General features: G+C 51.3%; 2 protein-coding genes across 4 annotated transcripts in view; both read left to right on the plus strand.

The window, feature by feature from the left end:
- Window positions 1-19,597, plus strand: part of HOXA3 (homeobox A3) — a 33,854-nt gene that overhangs the window by 7,768 nt on the left and 6,489 nt on the right. Inside the window, exons 2-3 of one of the 3 annotated variants that reach the window (XM_037041247.1) lie at window positions 5,332-5,511; window positions 9,803-9,885. The gene's annotated coding sequence lies outside the window, so the exon portion shown is untranslated. Of the gene's footprint in view, window positions 1-5,331; window positions 5,512-9,802; window positions 9,886-10,020; window positions 10,130-18,028; window positions 18,240-19,597 lie in introns of those variants that run through there. The other 2 variants (XM_037041249.1, XM_037041248.1) reach the window with 2 other exon arrangements.
- Window positions 1,595-3,868, plus strand: HOXA4 (homeobox A4). The gene is made up of 2 exons (XM_037041254.1): window positions 1,595-2,267; window positions 2,820-3,868. Exons 1-2 carry the CDS (start codon window positions 1,649-1,651, stop codon window positions 3,170-3,172), a joined length of 972 nt encoding a protein of 323 aa, XP_036897149.1. The 5' UTR covers window positions 1,595-1,648; the 3' UTR covers window positions 3,173-3,868.

Consider the following 19,597-nt stretch of genomic DNA (forward strand, 5'->3'; position numbering starts at 1 on the left):
AGATAGAATTGACATTCCTTTTGAAGTGTCTCCAGGCTTAGGCTATAACTTTCCTTGTCCGCCTTCCAGATTCAGTTGTGAGAAGGCTGTTTATACTGCTCTTTGAAAAATCCAATAAGGTGCACTGGCTGAAAAATCCTTGCTCTGCATGCCAACACGAAAGTATTTTTAGAATGGTGACTATTCTAGTTTGTACTGCTTTAATCTAGGTTGAAAGGCAAAGGATCTAGGTGGGTCTGTTACTCAGAAAAGTGAAGGGAAAGTACACAATACAAGCAAAGCATCAGTATTTACTTCAAAGATCAACACTGGGTGGAATTAATAAGTAATTTATTTGTTAATAATGGTGTAATTAGTTTACCCATCAAATTTCAATTACCAAATGGCAGGCAATAGTCCTCGCTCCCCTTTCCAGAGCCACTATTATCGTTAATATGCTAATTTTAGGCAATTCAGAAATTATAGACAGTCCTATAAATAGAACTTTACCCTCAGATTCAGTCTGAGAAAGCAGCATCCAAAAGACAGAACATAAAATTCTTAGCGGGAAAGGACCCATCGGCGATCAGACTGGGCACAAAGCCTATTCTATCCGCAGCTTGTTTTTGTTTGGGAATTGTTCTGAAATAGGCAGTTGATGGTTTCAAAGCTTTATTCTGTGGAGGCGTCGCTGCTGTCCTTTCCCTTACCCTTGTACCACCTTCTCGGTCACAATCACACCTAGTAAATGCGAGCGTGTTTAACTCTCTCATCAATACCTCCATCAAATGAGATGCTTTTAGAAGGTTCTGATTTTTTCTTAGGCAGCAAAGCCAGATTCTGCCTCTAAAAGAAAGAAGAAAGGAAAAGTGCCTGTCCGGCTGTACCGGAATGGCCTAGCTTGACATCTGCAGGCTGATTTCTCTGGGCTGCTCGCTCACCCACCCACCCTCCGCGGCTCCTGGCTTCCCAAAGCCGGGACTTAGGGCGGACGCGGCGGGCACGAGGTGGGGAAGGGGATCAGCTGGTGAGAAAATGGGTCTGTTCGTGTCATTCGCTTTATTCCGGGGACAGGATTGAAGCGACGATACTTCCTCGGGCCCAACCTCATTCCGTGCCCCAGGGGGTCTCGAACCCCGGAGGACGCCAGGCCAGGCTAGGCTGGGCCCGAGGTCAACGCTGGGCCGCGGTGCCCCGCTGCCCTGAGGCCCAGGCCAGGGGCAGGGCACGCACAGGGCACGGCCTGGCCGTCCGAGACGACCTGAAAAGCCTGGAGGGTCCCGAATTCCCAGCGGGACTCAAAGTTGGGGGGTGGGGGGACCAAAGCGCCAACTCCCTCCCTCGGGCCGGGACCCGACAGCAGCATCCATCACCTCCCGCGCGCTTCCTGATCCGGGTCCGCGCGCGCGGCGCACTCATTGGCGGGGGCGGGTCACGTGCGGGTACGGGGTGGGCAGAGCGCTGGCGCGGGCGGGGGAGGAGCGGCGCGAACTTTGGTGGCATTGGCGGCGGCGGGAGGGGGAGGGGTGGGCGCTTGACAGCGGGGGAGGGGAAGGGAGCGGACGAAACGGGGGGGGATGGGGCCGAGAGGCAGGAGGGGGAGGGGCCTCGGCGAGCCCAGAAAAACGACAACGCGAGAAAAATTAGTATTTTTGCACTTCACAAATTAATGACCATGAGCTCGTTTTTGATAAACTCCAACTACATCGAGCCCAAGTTCCCTCCCTTCGAGGAGTACGGGCAGCACAGCGGCCCGGGCGGCGGAGACGGCGGCCCGGGCGGGGGCTCCAGCTACCAGCATCCCCCAGCGCCCGCGGCCCAGCACCTGCCGCCGCAGCAGCCCCAGCTCCCCCACGCGGGCGGCAGCCGCGAGCCCCCCGCCTCCTACTACGCGCCACGGGCCGCCCGCGAGCCCTCCTACCCCGCGGCCCCGCTCTACCCTGCGCACGACACCGCCTATCCTTATGGCTACCGCGGCGGCGCCAGCCCCGGGCGGCCACCGCAGCCCGAGCAGCCCCCAGCGCACGCCAAGGGTCCCGCGCACGGCCTGCACGCGAGCCACGTCCTGCCGCCCGGGCGGCAGCCCCCGCCGCCGCCTCCCCCGCAGCATCGCGCGGCGCCCCCGGCGCCCCCGCGGCGCTGCGAGGCGGCTCCTGCCACCTCGGGCGTCCCGACAGGGGGCAGCGCCCCCCCGTGCCCGCTGCTTCTGGCCGACAGGAGCCCGCCGGGCCTGAAGGGCAAGGAGCCGGTGGTATACCCCTGGATGAAGAAGATCCATGTCAGCGCCGGTACGTGGCGCCGCTGGGGAGGCGTGGGAGGGTGGGCTGGGGCCCGGCCGGGGTCTGCGGGTCTGAGCAGGGGTCAGGAGCAGAGGACGAGGGGAAGAGGACCTCGGGAGGGGAGCCCCCATCTGGCCCGGGCGACAGTGGGATGTGGGTGTATGTGCTCCAGCCAGCCGCCTGATCCCAATGTGAGAATCCTTTTGTACCCGGGGTCCCTTTATCGGGAGATTTACGAGACGCCAAACTGTTAGGGCAGTAATTATAGCCCCCATAAATTTAATTGCCCTGGCAGAGGCTTCAGGCCATGTGTCTTTGAAGCTTTTCTTCAGCCCCAAGGCCCAGAACCATTCTTTATGGCTCTCGGGTGTTTCCCGTTGTCAATAGCCTGTGAAACATTTTCTTTGCCGTTTTATGTGTCTTGCGTGAACTTGGTGTCAGGTTATTATATAATGATGATGTCCAATTGCTCTTCCCCACCCCACCTTATCTCTCCTCCTCCTTTCCCTCTCTTTTCACTCCCTCCTCTTTGGCTTTCTCCTTGGGGTTATGGGCTTTCAGTCAACCCCAGTTATAGTGGAGGGGAGCCCAAGCGCTCTCGAACCGCCTATACCCGGCAGCAGGTCTTGGAGCTGGAGAAGGAATTCCACTTTAACCGCTACCTGACCCGGCGCCGCCGCATCGAGATCGCCCACACGCTCTGCTTGTCTGAGCGTCAGGTCAAGATCTGGTTTCAGAACCGGAGGATGAAGTGGAAGAAAGATCACAAACTGCCCAACACTAAGATGCGATCCTCCAACTCGGCCTCGGCCTCAGCAGGCCCGCCAGGAAAAGCACAAACTCAGAGCCCGCACCCGCATCCCCACCCGCATCCCCATCAGGGCGCCTCCACACCCGTTCCCTCCTCCATATAATCTTCCAGAGATCTAGGCCAGTTTCTTTCCCTCACCTGCTTTTCTCCTCTCCTCTGCCCCTTCCCCCATCCACCTCTCCCTGTCTGGACCATAATAGACGCCAAAACAAAACCCAGTTTGATGAAAAGTATAATTTTTTTAAAAAAAGAAGACTACATTATCCTGGTAAGAGTGTGTGCTGGTTGCCACCCAAGAGAGGACAATGGCCAGGATGCTGGCTGGTGGAACAACCTGCTGGCCTGAAGAAGGCTGCCAGGTTTGGGTACCTCGGAAGGACCACTTGGCATCAGATACTTCAGAGGTGGCTGAAGTCCGCTGGGCAGCCCATGCTGACTGGGGACATGTATATGTATATTGTTCAAGCAGAAGAAAACAGACCCTTTCCGACCTTCCTTACCTCCCCTCTCTCATTAAGGCAGCTCATACAAGCTTGTCTTGAATGGAATGAGTAGACATTGTGGACCTCACAAGATTATTTAATTCTCAAAATATATAGTCCTCGATGGTAGATGTGACACATAGTTTCCCTTCTTTGCATTTATTTAAAATATCGATGTAGAGATATTGCTGTCTTATTCCCCGAGGCACAATCCTGGGGGAGGGGGAGTGCTTTTAGACCCATGTGCAACTGTACAAATTGTGGTGTGGCTACATAGAAAGCCATGTGCTAAGATTAAACACTGTCTAAGAAAAACATTAAAGCTCTAAAACACACCTGTGTCCTTCCTATTTTTAATTTAAAAAAGGGGGTTCTGGATTGAGATGTTTGACCTTGCATGTGAGAATCTTGTAGATGGCTTGAGTTGCGTTCACTTGGATTCTGACTGCTTGTATAATTCGTGTGAGTGTGTTCAACTTGAGCTGAACTCTTGTCAAGTTTGACCCACTGTGGGAAAAGTTCCAAAGAGCATGAAAGGCTCTTGAGCTCTGAGAGGGCTCCTCTTCTCCCCAAACTTGGCCAGGCTGTCAGGCTTCAAGTCTCTGTAAGGCGTAGAAACGTAGAGACGTGTCCTTCCCTGCAATGAAAGGTGAAACCCGGCAGTGCTGTGGGCCCAGGGGCTCCTGCAGCTGCTCTACTCGCTGAACTCTGAACACACTTGGAAAGATGCGGTCCCTTTGGTATTTATTGCACCTTCACACTTAATCTGCCTGTTTCCCTGGAGATACAAAATAGTTTGTGCAAAGGGTTGAGATTGCCTTTGTTCCTTCCCTGTTTTTAAGTTTCTGCTCACTAACTATAGCTTAGGAATTTTTATTTGTTTGCGTCTTTCTTTCTTCCTTCCTTTCTTTTTTTAAAAAAAGAGCGTTCAAAATAATCTGAATTTCCTCAGTACACCCTCCAAAGTTTCTTCCAAGGAAAGAAAAAGTTTAATGGCACCCCAAAGTACACCCCAAGCAAGGAAGACCTGGGAGTATTCAGTATTGGAAGAGAGCCAAACTCTGAACTAGGGTCACTTTCCTCAAATGCTCCCAGATTTTCCTGCCAAACCTAGAGAACTAAATTCAAAGGGTGAAATAAAATCCGCTTCTCAGTCTCCATAATCCCTAGTATTTGTTTACTGAGCTACAAATCAGTCAAGAGAATTTAGACTGGTGGTCACTGAAAGGACAATGTACAAAAAACCCCAATACACACTAGCCCCAGAATATTAGAATTGTTACTTGGCCTTGAGTGAGGGCAATTTTTAGTTCACGTAGTAATTTTCACAGAGATGGGAGGGGGCGCTCACCTACCTCTGCAATAACAGAGGAATTTTAAACACATTTTCCCCATCAGTGGTGAACCCTTAGCCAGTGGTCAGTGGTCAGTGCTGTTACTCCTTCCTTCTGTATGTGGTACAGGCAAAGGCGAGCAGCTGTCTACCTATGTACAAGCCAGATCTGGGAGGGAACTGATGGATGCTAACCTCCCCAAGAAAACCCAGGGGCAAACAAGTGCCCCTCTTCCCAGGTCAGGCCAAACCTGGCATAAAACGCATTTTATAAGGTGTCAATGAGTGCCAGGGATTTCTGGAATCACTGCAACTGCTGCTGAAACTTATTAACCCTTCCTCTACTACACGCATTTGTAAAACAAAATTAGATCACACTGAAAATAGCAATTTTCCCAGGAATCATTAATCACCTCATACAATAAATACTTCTTTGTAATTCAACAGCAATTCTGAAAGGCATTCTCTGGGAAAAGTCTGTGGCGGAGCAAGGGATCTTCTTGCAAATAATGTGGTCTCGGGCAAAGACGCAGCATCTTGGCTGTCTGCTCAAAAAATGCCTAGACTCTTGGTGGAAACTGAGTGTCGAGCTGCAGAACTTCACATGGCAGATTGTCATCATTTAAGGTAAATTCTTGTATTTCTCCTCTGTAGTAAAGGAGGGGTGGGGGCATTAATTAGCCGCATGCATACTGGAGGCAGCTGTATGGGGCTAAAAGGAGTCATGTTCTTTCACTGAGTCTTATAGACTGTCCAGGAAAAGAAGAGAGAGGATGGAGACCCCCCCCCCATATTCCAGGGAAAATGGCATTTTTACCCAACTGCCTTGATTATTAAGATATTGGTAAGTTTTACCACGTCAAAATTGTCCAAAATGATCCAGATGATTGTGTGATTTCTTCAGTGTTTTCGCCTGTTTCAGATTTGGCCTTTTAAAGGAGCTTGTTATAACAGCTTAGAAAAATCCCACTTTGTACTTCAAAATCCTGCATTGTCTCCCCTTTGCTAGGGCAACCATAGAGTTCACCCAGAGGACAAATTTTCTATCTCATTAATTGTTTTTCTTTTTTTTTTTTTAAAGAAAACCCTACTGGCCCCTCAAACCCTTGACCTTTAAAGACAGTATTTTGTGTAAGTTCTATAATTCTTCTACCAAAATGGCCCTTACACATGCTCTCTTCTTTTTTTCTTTCTATCTTCTTTCCTACAACACACACTCGTCCTCTTTACTCACATAGCTGAGCTGTGCGGTGGCTCGGGAGATACAAGTTTTGTCAACATCTGAAATCAACCCAAATCGGATAGGAGACACTTTAATGGTCCCAGTTTGAATTAAGTATTTAATAGTCTCCCCCCCTGAAGAAAAATGGCATTTTGTGGACTCTCTTTCCTAGTTTTGCTGAAATCTACGATATACCCGGTGTTTTATTACAGCAGGACTTCAACTGGGACAGGCACAGTGAGCACTTAATCCCCAGATGGGGCTCCGGGGAAGATCACCTAGAGATGTGTGGGGTCGGAGTCACAGTGCACAGTCACTCTGTGCAGAGTCACTGACTTTACACTCAGCTGTCCCTGGGTGCCCACCTCCTTTCCCCCATCTCTCAGCCTCCTCCCCCTGGGGTGGGCATCACCTTTTCTCCTTTGCTCCCCTGCTCCTCTAGGCTTCCAAACTGGCACAGACTGGCAGAGTTTGGAAGTTTAGTTTCTCACCCACTACTGCCTTCCTTCCAACTGCTTCACATTGAAACAGGTCAGCCACTCTTTAGAATGTAAAGAAAGAAAAAAAAATCCAAAGACGCAAACCCAGGCTTCCCATCTGTATGAATGGGTTCTGTGCAGGCAATAACAGGCTGTTCTTTACACCCTCTTGGAATCTGCAGCCCTAGCCAAGGTCCTACATTGGAGAACACAGGCTCACCCTTCCCAACAGCTATTCCTCCAGCAGTTGCCCTTCTCTGTATTACGTACTGATGCAAGACTAACTCTGCTTCTTCTCTCGAAGTGTATGGGCTGGGGAAAACAGGAGGAGGAAGAGACCTGTATTCTAACTCTTTGATAGCATCCAGAAGCTACTTGGGCTGCTGTGAAATATTCTCATCTGAAACTTCTGTCTTGGAACCTAGTCATTCACAAGGCCCCAAACTCATGGAATAACCCCTGCCCCCTTTCAGGCCAGACCCAAGTCTCTCTGGAATTGATTCCTGAAGCTAAAAGAGATCCCTGATTGAGAAAAAAACTATCCCAGGTAAAAGAGATCTGGAGGTCATTGTGGTTCCAACTCAGTTTGTCTGGTGAGGAAACAGACAGCTGAATGCCCCCCCCTCTGTTCTTTATGTTAATGAGTTGCAGATTTGGTCTCACCTTGGATAGGGATAAGTGTACTAGCATGTTTCTTTGGCAGAAGGTTATTCTGTTTGGAATGGACTGATGAGTCTGGGTTCACACATAACATGGAGGGCCACAGGTGTGCTTTGCCAGGTTAGAAGGGGGTTCTTACCTGATGAGCCATCAAAGGTCCTGGGGAGGTTAGGTAACCAAATCTCCTCAGCCAGGGTGCTGAGATAGGTGGGATAACCTCTGGGCTCGGGAGGGAACAGAAAGCAGGGTGCCTGAGAGTGCAGTGGACACCCCATTGTCCACAATTCTCATAGTCCCAGAATGACCAATTCTGCTGTGGTCGCCCTGGTATGTCCATGGCATTCTTTGCCCCAGAGCTGGGCAAGGGCGTCTGTGTTCCGGAGGCCCAGGAACTTAAAAAGCCAACCAAGGGCCCTGGTTGCAGGAGCTAAAGGTGTAGCGCCTGTTCGATGGAGATACTGAAATTGTGCTCTGAGGTCACGTGATTCATTAAATAATTAATGCTGATCATCAAGAATGGTTCCAAGTCGGCAGGGCCTCACTAGGAATGAATCTCTCAGAAGTGAGACCCCCAACTTCCTATTTGATTTTTTAAAACATACATCCTCAGATTTATTTCCAAAGGCTTCTCGCTTCTTCAGGAAGGCCGGAGAGAGCCCTTTAGCAGGAAGAACCCGAGCTGGTGGGCCCATGCTGGGTCCAGGGGCTTTTTCTGCAGGATTTTTGCGAATCTGAGTCTGGGGAGTGCGCTGCGTCCGGGGGAAATGTGAGTTGGAGCTCGGGTTTTCTGCGGTCACAATCTGGCTTTGGTGATGAAGTGGGACGGATGCTCAGATAGTTGGTAATGTTCCGATTCACACTGGGGGAACGTTGCAGAGATACCACAGAACAGGCGCGCGGCTTTGTTCAATTTTCCCGGTGTTCATAAATCACCCGCGCTGGGCAAGCGAGGGAGCGAGGGAGCGCCAAAAACTCCCAGAGAGCGGCTGCAGGCGCAGCCATTGCAGAGGGAAAGACCTGGGCAACATCTTTGTGACTCATTAGTCTGAACGATTTATGGGGAACAGCAGCATGAATATTTGACTTGGGGATAAGGAAATAGCAATGATAATAATAACCATAATGATGACAATACTCCTAAGCATCCCCGAGTCGGGGTGGCGTGGTGGGCGGTGGCATAGTGGATCTTTCTGGGGTGAAGTTGAGTGGCAATGTGCAGTGTAGCTAAGCCCCACATGGCTCAGAGTCACACCAGGTGCCCCCAGGCCAGGGGGCACTCCCTTTGGGGACACAGAGGGCGAGTTTGAACAAAAGAAAGGGGCCCAGCATGGATTCTGAGTTGCAACTGCCTGATGGAGGGTGGGGACTGCAATCCATGGTGGTGGCAGAGGGCAGCTAGCTGCTGGTTTGTGGCCACTTGTTCAGTGTGCTAGGGGGCTCTTATGCCTGAGGGTCAGGGGACCTGTCAGCTGTTTGGTAGCTGCTCTTGACGCTATCACCAGGATTGAATGGGTGTGGGACAGCCACTGAAGGCTGGTTTGGGGCCCTCTGGAATCTGGGGAGGCTATGTGGGTTTGAGTGAAGGGATAGTGGGGCAGGAACAAGGCCGTGGAAGCAATCTACCCAGCAGTCCTAGCCCAGCAGAGAACTTCTCCAAGCCAGAGCCCATTGCCTAGGACGATTCTTGCCCCTTTCCCACTGTCTTCCACACTCCCACCCAAGTTGGTTGACCATTTGCTAGTTAGAGAGAAAGAGGATTGCAAATATCCTGAGGGGTGAAGTGGTAGCACTATGGGGCATCTAACGGCTTATACCCACTGAGAAAGTTGAGGCTGAATAGGGCCCCTAGATGGGGTATCAATGCCCGTGTCTTTCTCAGTTTCAAAACCCCTATTTCCAGCAACCATAGCTGGCCTGCTGTGAGGGGCTGGGCACTGCGGTAGTCCAGCCAGCGCGCTAGGATGGAGAAGTGACGCCCAGGGCTTGAATGAACCAGAAGACAAAACCTCTCAAGGCTGCCCCTGGCCCATGGGCTGAGCCTGGGTTGATTTCGCGCCAAACAGAAATGAACACTATTAGTGAGGTTTCAGGAGAGTCCGTGATTGAATGCTCCCAGACAAGGCTTCCCTTTGTTAGCAAAAGAAAATAAAGCGTGCATTCACATTCCCGAAGTTGAGGTGCGTGAGGAGCTCTCGGACCACAGCCGGCACCAAGAGCAAAGCACCTTCCACCATCCTATCTTGCTCCGCCTCGTGCATTTTCTTCCCCCTTCCCCCCTTCCCACCCCCTATATAAAGAAAGAAAATGAAGAGTGTGGATGCGGAGATGGAGTATGTATTTATTTTACAAAAATAAATCACCATCTTCAGGCCATTTGTAGACTGGAACCTTTCGAGCAATGAGTGCGCCGCATGGACGAATGCCCTGGCGACTCCTCCGTGTCCGCGTCACCCCGGGGGCCACCCTGGCGCCCGGACCGGCCGAGCTTCCAACTCTGGTCCTCCAACTCCCTATCTTTGCAGCCACCGTTCACCGTCTCCTGTTTATTTGTCCGCAGAGCGCCTGGACACCGGAAAAGGCGATTCACTGAGCGCCCGGAGTTGGAGACAATTTGGGGTTCAGTCTTAAACATCTTTCGAGGTAAGCGCTGCGCCCAAACTCGTCACCGCTTGGGGCTTTGCAGTGAGCCTTCGGCAGAAGTTTGCTCTGCTGGGGGCAGCTGCAGCCTTTGGTAGGAGGTTCTGGTCAATATTTAACTTCGGAGGAGTTTTGGAGCTGGGATCTTTTCAGCTGCGTGCTCCGCGAATGCGGGGCTTTGGGCAGACAAAGAGCCCGCAAAGCCGGCGTCGTGCAGGAGAGGCGCTAGGTTGCAGAGACCAAAGATGTACGTGCTTGAGGGGGCGGGGGCGTTAGAAGGGTCTGCTCGTTTCTTCTGGTCAGTTTGAAACAAACTACCACATGGAACAGCAGGGCAAAGGACAGTAGAGCCCACGGGCGCGGCGACCGGTGCGTGGGCCGCTGTCCTTGTCCACGGGTGGCGGCGCCTGCGGAGGCTGTGAGCGCGGAAATTGTGGTTAGTCCATCGCTGCGTAGAGAAAAGTGGTCTCGCCGCCTTGCAGCTTATTCCGTCCTTTTGCTTTTCCTTGGCGTGAGGGAAGCGGCTGTTTTTCCAAAGTGTAGACCATCACAGGCAGCGGGGCTTCTAGGTCCCTTCAGCCGAGCCGATCCGCTCTTCTTCCTGTGGGAAAAACACGGGTTTTCTGCGTCTCGGCGTTTTCTTTTCCTATTTGGAACACGGGGAAAACTCTTTAAAATTCTTTCCTGGTTCTGGCTTAATTTGTCCTTTTAGTTTGGGATGCAGGGAGGTAATTACTGTGGTTTATTACCTTGTAAAAGATCCATAAATTTGGTGCCTGATTTGGAGGAGGGGCTGCTGGAATAGCTTTCCCAAGCTTGGTATGAAGCAGTTGGGTTTGCTTTTTTTCTTTGAGGAATTACTTCTTTTAAAAAGTTGTCTCAGATTTTGTTTTCCCCTCCCCAGGCCTCACTCTTCCCTAAAATTCGGTCCCCAAATAAATACCAGGTTGCTAATTAATTGCAACATGCTATACAGTGATGCTCTAAGGTTGATGTGGTGTTCTGGATACAATTCTTACTTTATTCGATGAGAAGTAAACAAAATAATAGCAAAGTTGGTTTACCTTTTCAGCTACTGTATGTCTATTTATATCAAGTATAGATGGAGCATTTCAGGGATTTGCAACTCAGGGTGCACGTGTGATTTGCATCTCTGCCCACACAGAGCACTGAGTGTATAAACAGTTGCAGGAGTTTCAGACCATGTGTATAAACTGATGCACACATTCATGTGTGTCCGAGAACTGGGAGTCCGTCTGTAGTGCAGTTGTGCCCACAGGAAATATCTCATGTTAAATAATGATCTGTAACCTCCACAAAAAAAAAAAAAGTGAGTGAAGAGGGCCTAACCTGACAGTGAGTAGAAAAACTGCTGGAGTTAACTGCGGGGAGAAAAATGTTAAGTGTATTTGTGACAGAGAAATCAGAGTGCAGTGTTTGAATACAGCTATATCTAATCTGCCAACAGCCTTGCAAATATTGACTAAAGTTCTGTATCCTAAGTCACCTGCTCCTTCCGAGACAACTTTCTGCCTATTTTGGCTCTGGTGGCCTGGATCCAGGGCGTGCGTCTCCACTTCTGGCTGGCCAGGTTGGGGGCAGGGGCATGAATGGAGCAGGACTGGCAGCTAGGCTTCCCAGCCTGGGCCTAGATACTTGAGCATCTCCATTCTTCTTCTCTGGGATGGAAGTTTAAAAGGCCCAGAGCCTTGCTCCGGGAAAGCAGATCTCAGAGTGGTGACGGAGGACTCTCAGCTGCTGGCTCCCTGGTGACTTGCCCAGACCAAGGTCTCTCTTAGAAAAGCTCTTTTCACCTCAGAAGTTATATTTCTTTGGATTTCCTCAGTTTTTTTCCTTTATATCCCACCAAGTCACCACCCCTCCTACCCCCAAGTCCTTAATGTTAATTGTTAAACAGCAGTTGGAGCATTAACTGGGCTGTTAATGGGGGCATGGAGGCTCCTGGCTGGAGCTGAGGGGCCTCTGGGCCTCGCTGGCGTTAAGGCATTTCTCTGAAGCACTACCAAAGACTTGCCCCGTTGATTTATGGCCTTGGGAATTTCAGTTTGCTCCAGACTGTTCCGAGAGTTCTGAAGAAGGCCCCTTCTCATCTTCAAGTTGAAACCTTCACAGAAACTTTGGTTGGGGAGTTTGCCAGTGCTTGGGCAATACTTCTTGGCCCTTTATAGACTATCTGGAGGGCTCAGTGTCAAATATTGGGGGGTGGGTGAGTAAGAGGAGCAGAGGGTAGTGCAGTAGTGGTCTGAGTTTTGGGGGGGTACTAGGCAGTACTTTTTGGAAACCAGCCTTTGGTTCCATCCTCTGCCCCACCCCTGAAACCTGAGAGAAGCAGGTTTTCACTTTGGGTTCTTTCTTTCCAGCTTGTGGCTTAAGTAAGGACTGAGAAAGTTGACTTAGAGGCTCTCCCCTAGCTATATACCACAGGCAGAGCCTTATTGGAATATTGCCACCAGCTCAGCCAGGGCTCATTTCCAAGGGGTGAGGTCTCCTCCTCTTTTATTGCCATTCTGATTGGGACACCCCATGGCCAGGCCCCCTTACTGAGGGCCTTGCAGTCTCACCAGGCCCCTTCTATTTCCCTGCAGGGGAAGAGAGGAGGGGAGGGGAAGAGAGGAGGGGAGGGGAAGAATCAAGCAGAGCCTCCTGCAGCTGCTACCAGCGAGTCCTCATGCCCAGAGAGGCCCAGCTTACTGAACAAAAGAATTTGACATGAAGGTCTCACCACCTCAGGGCACTCCCAAAGTTCAGAAACTATGACCTAAAGAGAAACTTTTTAGACATCTCCTGAGAGGGTGAAGTGTTGAAATACGGAGAATGTCACCAAGAAGAAGGCAGGAATGTGTGTGTGTGCACTTCGGTCAGGTTCCTCCTGAGAAGAGTCGGTCCAGTTCAGTTTCTGCGGGTGGCCAGAGGTGTCTTTGGGGAGGGTGAGTAAGCCTGTCTACAGAGAGGGTCCCAGATTGTCTTGTCAGTTAAATCAAGGGATGCGAGCAAAGGTTCTTTATCTCCTCTTCTTGCAGAGACGATTAAATCATTTCCCCTTACATTTGTTATCGTGAGAAGCCTATGATTTCATGAACCATTCCGCTGTGCAGTGAGGAAAAGCATAAATGCAGGTGTGGCCCAGGCACTGAGTCCTTCCGGTGGAACTCTGACCCACCACTTCAGAGCCAAGCACCTCCTTACTAGGGGCTCTTATCAAACAAAACCAGCCGGACCTGGAGGAGGTGCTTTAGCCTTTTGTCAGGTAATTACGGGCCTTTTGGATTTCTACAGTGGCTGTGGTGTATGGCGTGGGTGTTAGCAAACTCCATACAATGGCAGACCTGTGAGGGAGTCCACTGACTAGGCCAATCATTACTGGCTTTTCTTCTGCAAAGGGCCTGAGCCCTTCCTTGTGACGTACTGGCCGGAGGGGAGTGCAGTGCTTGGGTGTGCTGGGTTCAGCAGGTCCCTGTGTGGAAGCCTGTAAGGAAAGTTATGTGGATTCTAAGAATGGAGAGAGCATTGCTATTTCTTATGTGCGGATCCAAGTGCAAAGAAATAGAAGTGGAGATAACTGGCCTTGTGTGGCACATGTTGGTGGGGCGGGAGAGGGCACATGCCCCCAGCATCCTACCGCCTTAGACAAAACTCTTCCTTACTGCTGGTCAAGGCCTCCCACCTCCCCTCCCCCAAAGCTAAATGTTCTGCTTGGAAACCTAGTTCCTTCAGTGATTCCCTATTTCAAATAAAAGGATTTAAGTTGACGTATGACCACGTGAGCACATAATACAGCACATTATTGTGGCATTTGGAGCGGAGACCCGGCGGCTTCGCCTGTGATTACGTTTTGTAGATTCTCTACAGAGAGAGAGCTTTTTTCCCCCACCCCCACGCACCCACCTCCTCCTTCTCCTTCCCCTTCTCCGGAGAGCGCTCTCCTAGCGGGTTGCAGTTTTCAGAGCTTATGGAGCGCTACTGGGCCAGCTAGCCGATGGGACTCGAGGCCACACCAGGAGGATGGAATTTATTTTAAGGTATTTCCGTTGATTGTTCATATCAAGAGTGAGTTATGGCTGTGAGGGACAAAGGTCAGGCGAGGAGACCCTGGTTCAGGGACAGGACCCTCAGCCCCTCTCTTCCTTTGTTTCTCCTTTAGAACTGAAACCATTTGAAAGATCCTCAGTAATTCCTGAAACTGAGTTTAATTCCCTGGAAAGTGGTGGTGGGGGTGTGAAGGAAAGGGTCCTTGGGTGCTAATCGGTGGGCCCGGTGGCCTCCAGCTCTAGGGTGGCTTTGTCCGCTACAGCGGCGCTTGAGTCCCGGAGCTGAGCCCCAGGCAGAGGGAGGGTCTCAGAGCCCCGGAGCAGACTGAGCTCAGGCTAAGGTAGCCGCCGCTGTGTTCCTAGGCGACACTGGATGGGGTGGACGGAAGCTGAGTGAAGGAGAAAGGGAATTGCTCTCCGGTTGCTCCTGTTTGCCGGCCAGGATGGAGGGCTAGGGCTGACCGGAGCAGCTGGAGCAGCCGGAGCAGCTGGGAGAAGGAAATCAATGAGTGTGCAGATGCGCTGCCATTTTATTGATGATGCTTCAGGCCACTTTGTTTAGTGCTGGGTTGCAGGATGCGCTTTCTCACACACGGGATGGAAGGATCTGGACCCCAAAGATTCGCCTTTGTTTTCCCGCATACCCTCTGCCCCATAGGGGTGGAGAAGGACAGCTCTGATTCGGGACAGGCTTGGGCTGGGGGCAAGCACGCCGGATGCCCCAAAGCTCTGTTATTCTAATGTTGGGGCATAGAGAGGAAAGAGGTAGCCTGAGCTGGGTCTGGGCTTCATAATGAGCATGGCCTGGCGAGCCCCTGTATGCTCCCAGTTGGCTTGGAGAGTTGGAGGACTGGCAGTGCACCCTAGGCTGGAGGGAAGTCCAGAGGTAGAGTCTGCAGGAAGCAGAGGCAGACTTTCTTTGGGAAATGGTACTATAGTCAGGGTGGAGGCAGATGAGAGTTAAACTGTGTCTCCAGATTACTAGGAAAGCCCTAGCTAATTGGGCTTTGGGGACCCAGCACTCCTGGGAAAGATTGAAACTCCCGGAAAAGATGAAGGAAACTTCGCTGCCTTCTGCTCTTGAAGCTCTCAGAGCAGAGGAAAGGGGTGCTTGCCAGGAGTTGCAAAGCAGATTTGCCTTGCAACTTTCTTTTTTAAAAATCTTTTTTTTGGTACTTGAAATAAATTAAATGAGGCTTCCCCTACTTGAGTGGGATTTACTTTCCCAGAATGGCAGGGCTGCTCTCCCCCCACCCCTGCCAGCCTCGGCACTAACCGTGTTTAACTGAGGCCATTTCAAGTGCTCTAAAACACCCCTTGGAAATAAAATGTAAGCTTTAATTGCTGTTCAATTACTTGTCAGCATTTCATTTGATTTATGACCCAGTTCTGGCGCATTTTTGACCCAGTTAAAGACTCATAAATAATATAGTTTCACTAGAAAGAATGAGAGAGGGAATAGAGGTTTGTTAAAGGCATCTTTTTATTGTCGCTTCAGTACCAGCGAGCAAAATAAATATCTCAGGAAGGACTCTAGAGCTGGTTCCGCACAAAAGCACACACAGGGAGGAGAAACCAACAGTCACAGAATAGAGCACAGGACGGTTCCCCCCAGCACAGAGCTACAGCCAAACTTCAGCTGTAAAAAAGGCTCAGTCCATTTTCGCCCTCAAAATGCCAGCCTCACCCTCACAGGCAAGTGCATTTCCTCATTAATTTTCCTCCTCGTTCTGGGATTTCCATGCCTCTTCTTGCCAACAGTTATTCCTCACCTTGGTCCCTGGCCGCACAGCCAGAGGTCCCCCCACCCCAACCCCAGCCACGGAGGCCCTCTCGGGGGTTTTCATAAGGAGTTCCCCGAGAAGGGCACCAGCACACCTTCTGTGTTTCAAACATTCTTCCAGAACTGAGAAAATGTTTTCTTTTGGTCCCCACGGGCAAGAGAGGCAGGGAGCACAGAGGCTTCGGGGAACTGGGGAGCCCAACGGCCTTAGCAAAGAAAACCTGGGTGTTTTTGGTGGAGCCGGGTGAGTAGCTGCAGGATTTGCTTAGACAGGGCAGGCGGCAGAGACCGGGTAGTTTCAGGCAATGGAAAATCGACAGTAGGTACTTTTAATCTTAAAAACAAAAACAAACAAAATCCCTTCTGATATTACAAATTATTATTTTTTAATCACCTTGCCCTGCCATGCTCCCAAAGCCAGCACTTTGGATTTCAGGAGCGAGGCCTTTCTCCAGGCAGTCTGCGTGCCAAGGCGCCAGACTCCAACCTTGAGGTCAGAACCCCGCTTCTGCCCAAGGCAGTCCATGCCCAGAAGCCACCTATTCTGGGACCCCCAGAATAGGACCCCCAGCTCGGCGGGTCCAGCCCCCGAGTTTTGCCCAGCACGGTCTTGGCGCAGGTAGAAAGGTATGCGCCCTGGGCGCTCCAGCCCTCACCTCGTTGCCCTCTGCTCCCTTGGCCGTCCCCTTCCCTGGCAGGTTCTCACAGAGAGCTGGCCATCCCTGCTTGCAGCTGGCTTAGTTGAGAAGGCGTGAGAGTCATGTCAGCAGTTTGGAGGAGAAAGTGCGGGTTGATTATTGACCCACGCCTTCTTTCTTCAAATGCCACATCCAACCCGGACGGTTTGAAGAGAAAATGCCGCCGAGCGGATTTTTGCGACAGGCTCTGGCCTCCTACGCGGCCCTGCTCCCCCTTTCAAGTTGGGCTGCCGCAATATGCCATAAGGAGCAAGTGTTTGCTGTTTTGTGCTCTGTTTACAGCGTTGGAGCTCCGAGTCATAAATCTTGCCCAGCCGTAAATGACAAAAACCATTGGTATGCATGAGGCCACCCTGGCCGGGAGTGCTTTTTGATTTCTCCTTTTTCCCTTGGCTTTGTTTTTGCTCTAAGGTGACACTTTGGCTCCCTGACAGTTTAAACATACTACTTATATTTTTAACACCTTCCTTTGAGGAGGACCGGCCGTTGACACCTTGGAATTGCACGAAAGCTCCATTTCTCTCTTTTTGCCACACACATACCCTTGCAGAGTTTGCTTCTGAATCTGGGGATTTGAGAGAGGCGAGAGAAGGGAGGAAGACCATCCTCCCTAGAGTTGTGGAAATATTACCGGGCACTAGCAGGCCTTTCCTCTGCTCAGCGTCCCTGTATATCACTAATTAGATGGGGAGTGGGGGTGGAATACCACAGATGTCGGTTGCAGTTGAGGTTAGAGCTTTATCAATCTTTCCCTGTGAGTGACCTGCATGTTTGGACTGTGACACCCCCCACACAAGAGCTGGATTCCGGGGTTTCTAGACTGGTGTGTGTACCTGAGTCCAGAGCGTGCCATTTCACTGCGAGAACACTGTGCATCTCCCCCAGGCTCCTTCTCTCCTGGCTGCCAGGATTTCAGTGTTTCTGCCTACCAACATAACCAAGGGCAGCCCCGTTTGCTCTTTGGGAGGCCTCTCGAGAAAAGAGGCCCTATCCGAGCCCTCCAGAGATTGGTTTTGAGGTTCTTCGTTGGGGTGGCAGGTGAGGTCAGCTGCCCCAAGTCCGGGGAACTCTCTTCGCCTGTTTCTCCTCCTTGCCCCTCAACTGGAAACCACTGGGCAGAGGGTTACATGGTTTCCCCAACGTATTCCTAAGAAATAGAGCCCGGCAAGAGATCCCCTTTGTGAGAGCCGCTTGTCCTCATTAGCATAATTTTCCAGGACTTTAGTGACGCCCAGGAGCGAGGAGAGGGAGGACGTGGGGGTTGGGGGGGGAGGCTGCCCTCCTCCCGCCACTGCCGAGCTCCCCCTCTCGCTCCTGGCCCTCCCCTCGTCTCAGCCCCATCCCCCAGGCCGGCCCGCGCAGCCCCAGCAGCCTCGGCCACCCCTCCCGCCCGCCCCCAGCACCCCCCACTGCACCCCCTACCAGCCGCTGCTCCGCGCGTAATATTCATAAGAAACATACCCAAGTCTGTGCCACCAGCCCAGGCTGAGCCCCGCGCCGTGCTAGCGCTTATCTCCGGCCCGCGGCTGCTGCCCTCGGGAAGGGCAGGGGGCGGGGGTGTGGGGGAGGGGTGGGTGGGTGGGGTGGGTGGGAGGGGGGGTCCAAGCCGTCCCATTCCGCCCTGGGCGAACCGTGCCGGAGCAGCGAGGAGGCCACGCTCTGCGTCGCGGTGTCCCGGCCTCCGGGTCTCCCTCCCGCCAGCGGTCTCGGCTGATGCTGAGGGTCGGTGCCCATCCCGCGCCGAGGGGACTCGGCCGGGGCGCCGAGCCGGGCCGGGGCCAGAGCCCGAGCCCGAGCCTGCGCTCGCGGCGCTCGTCAGAAGTTAAGGTAAGCAGGGCCACCACGGGCCGCTCTCAGCGCTGAATGGCGGAGTTTACGTCTCGGTGATTTATGGCCGCAGACTTAAATCTCGGTTCAAGAAGAGTTCACAAGCCGGAGCTTCCTTCCCGGCAGTGACTGATACCCTTACACTTCGAGTTCAGGCCGCTTTCCCATCCCCGCCCCCACCGCTCTCCTCTCCCCCAGCCCAGCCTCAACTTTTCGGTGTTGGGGAGGAAGGCGTGGGCATTGGGACGTGGGGGCTCTTACCCCGTGTTCCCACTTAAACTTGGGGTGAGGGCAGGCTGAGGAAGGGGCGGGAATGGGAAGAAGGAGCTGTGTCTGAAGGAAGGAGGTTGAATTTGGGCAGATCTTCCAGACAGACAATGGGGCTTGCTTCCTGTACTCAACTTAGCCTCCTCAACTCTGTTTCAGCTCTTGCACCTGGGGTTTATTGTCCAGAAACGGACCTTTTAGGAGGACTCTCCTCTTATCCCCAGCCCATGTTTGGGGGTACAAAGCAAAGTTTCCTGGCTGGCAAATCTCCAACTTCTTTACTAGGTTGCAAAGTTTGAGGGCTGAGTTGAGAGGTGGACCCTGTGGGCCCCAAGGTGGTTGTCTGCTGCCCTCGAACAATAGGAAGCGCTTTGGTGGGACCTCGGAGGTGAATTCCTATTTTAAGTTTATCGGAGTTGTTGTTTGCTCTTTGATTTTGAAAGGTATTTTTGTTATTTTACAAGACAACACACAACTTGATGAGAAGACTTAGGTAAAAGGCAGGTGATGTTGCTTGTGGTAATGGATTAGCAAGTGACTTGAAAGAGTGCACGTTCAAAATAGCTTAACTTTGTTTTATCTAATATCTTGCTGTTCAAGTGTCTGAAGTAATTTTCTTAACCTGACGTTTTATTTTACACAGGCCTAGTATCTTAAAAATTTATAATGGCAGACATTAACACTGCCAAATGCAATAGGAATTGTTTTCAGTGAAAGAACAGGAAACAGACATTAAAGTGCTATTCAGTTTTAAATTTTATTTTACCATTTATTTTTTATAATGGTATCTGTAGCTTTCTATCCATTTCCAAAAGAGAAACAATACTACAGGGCTCCAGATCACACACAATAACTCTGGGTAACGCATGCTGTAATTTTTAATTGAGGCTCTGGAAAATTAATTGTGCCTATTTTGCGGATGTTGGTCAGTTTGTTGGTTTAATAATGAAATCCAAAGGAGTACATTATTAAAGACAAAATTACAGTATAATCATCCACTGGTACATGCTTATTACATTATTTTTTTTCTAGTTAACAAAGTGCTTGCTATTCCTGGAAAACTTGAATAACTCCAGGACTGAAATCCACAG

This window comes from Sturnira hondurensis, unplaced genomic scaffold (assembly GCF_014824575.4).
Source record: "Sturnira hondurensis isolate 20B ecotype Veracruz unplaced genomic scaffold, ASM1482457v3 Scaffold0002840, whole genome shotgun sequence".
In the NCBI taxonomy this organism is placed as follows: Eukaryota; Metazoa; Chordata; class Mammalia; order Chiroptera; family Phyllostomidae; genus Sturnira; species Sturnira hondurensis.

Coding starts and splice junctions, on each gene's coding strand:
- HOXA4 (XM_037041254.1), top strand. CDS start 1,649: ATGACCATGAGCTCGTTTTTGATAAACTCCAACTACATCGAGCCCAAG. Junction 2,268..2,819: donor GAAGATCCATGTCAGCGCCG/GTACGTGGCGCC, acceptor ATGGGCTTTCAG/TCAACCCCAGTTATAGTGGA.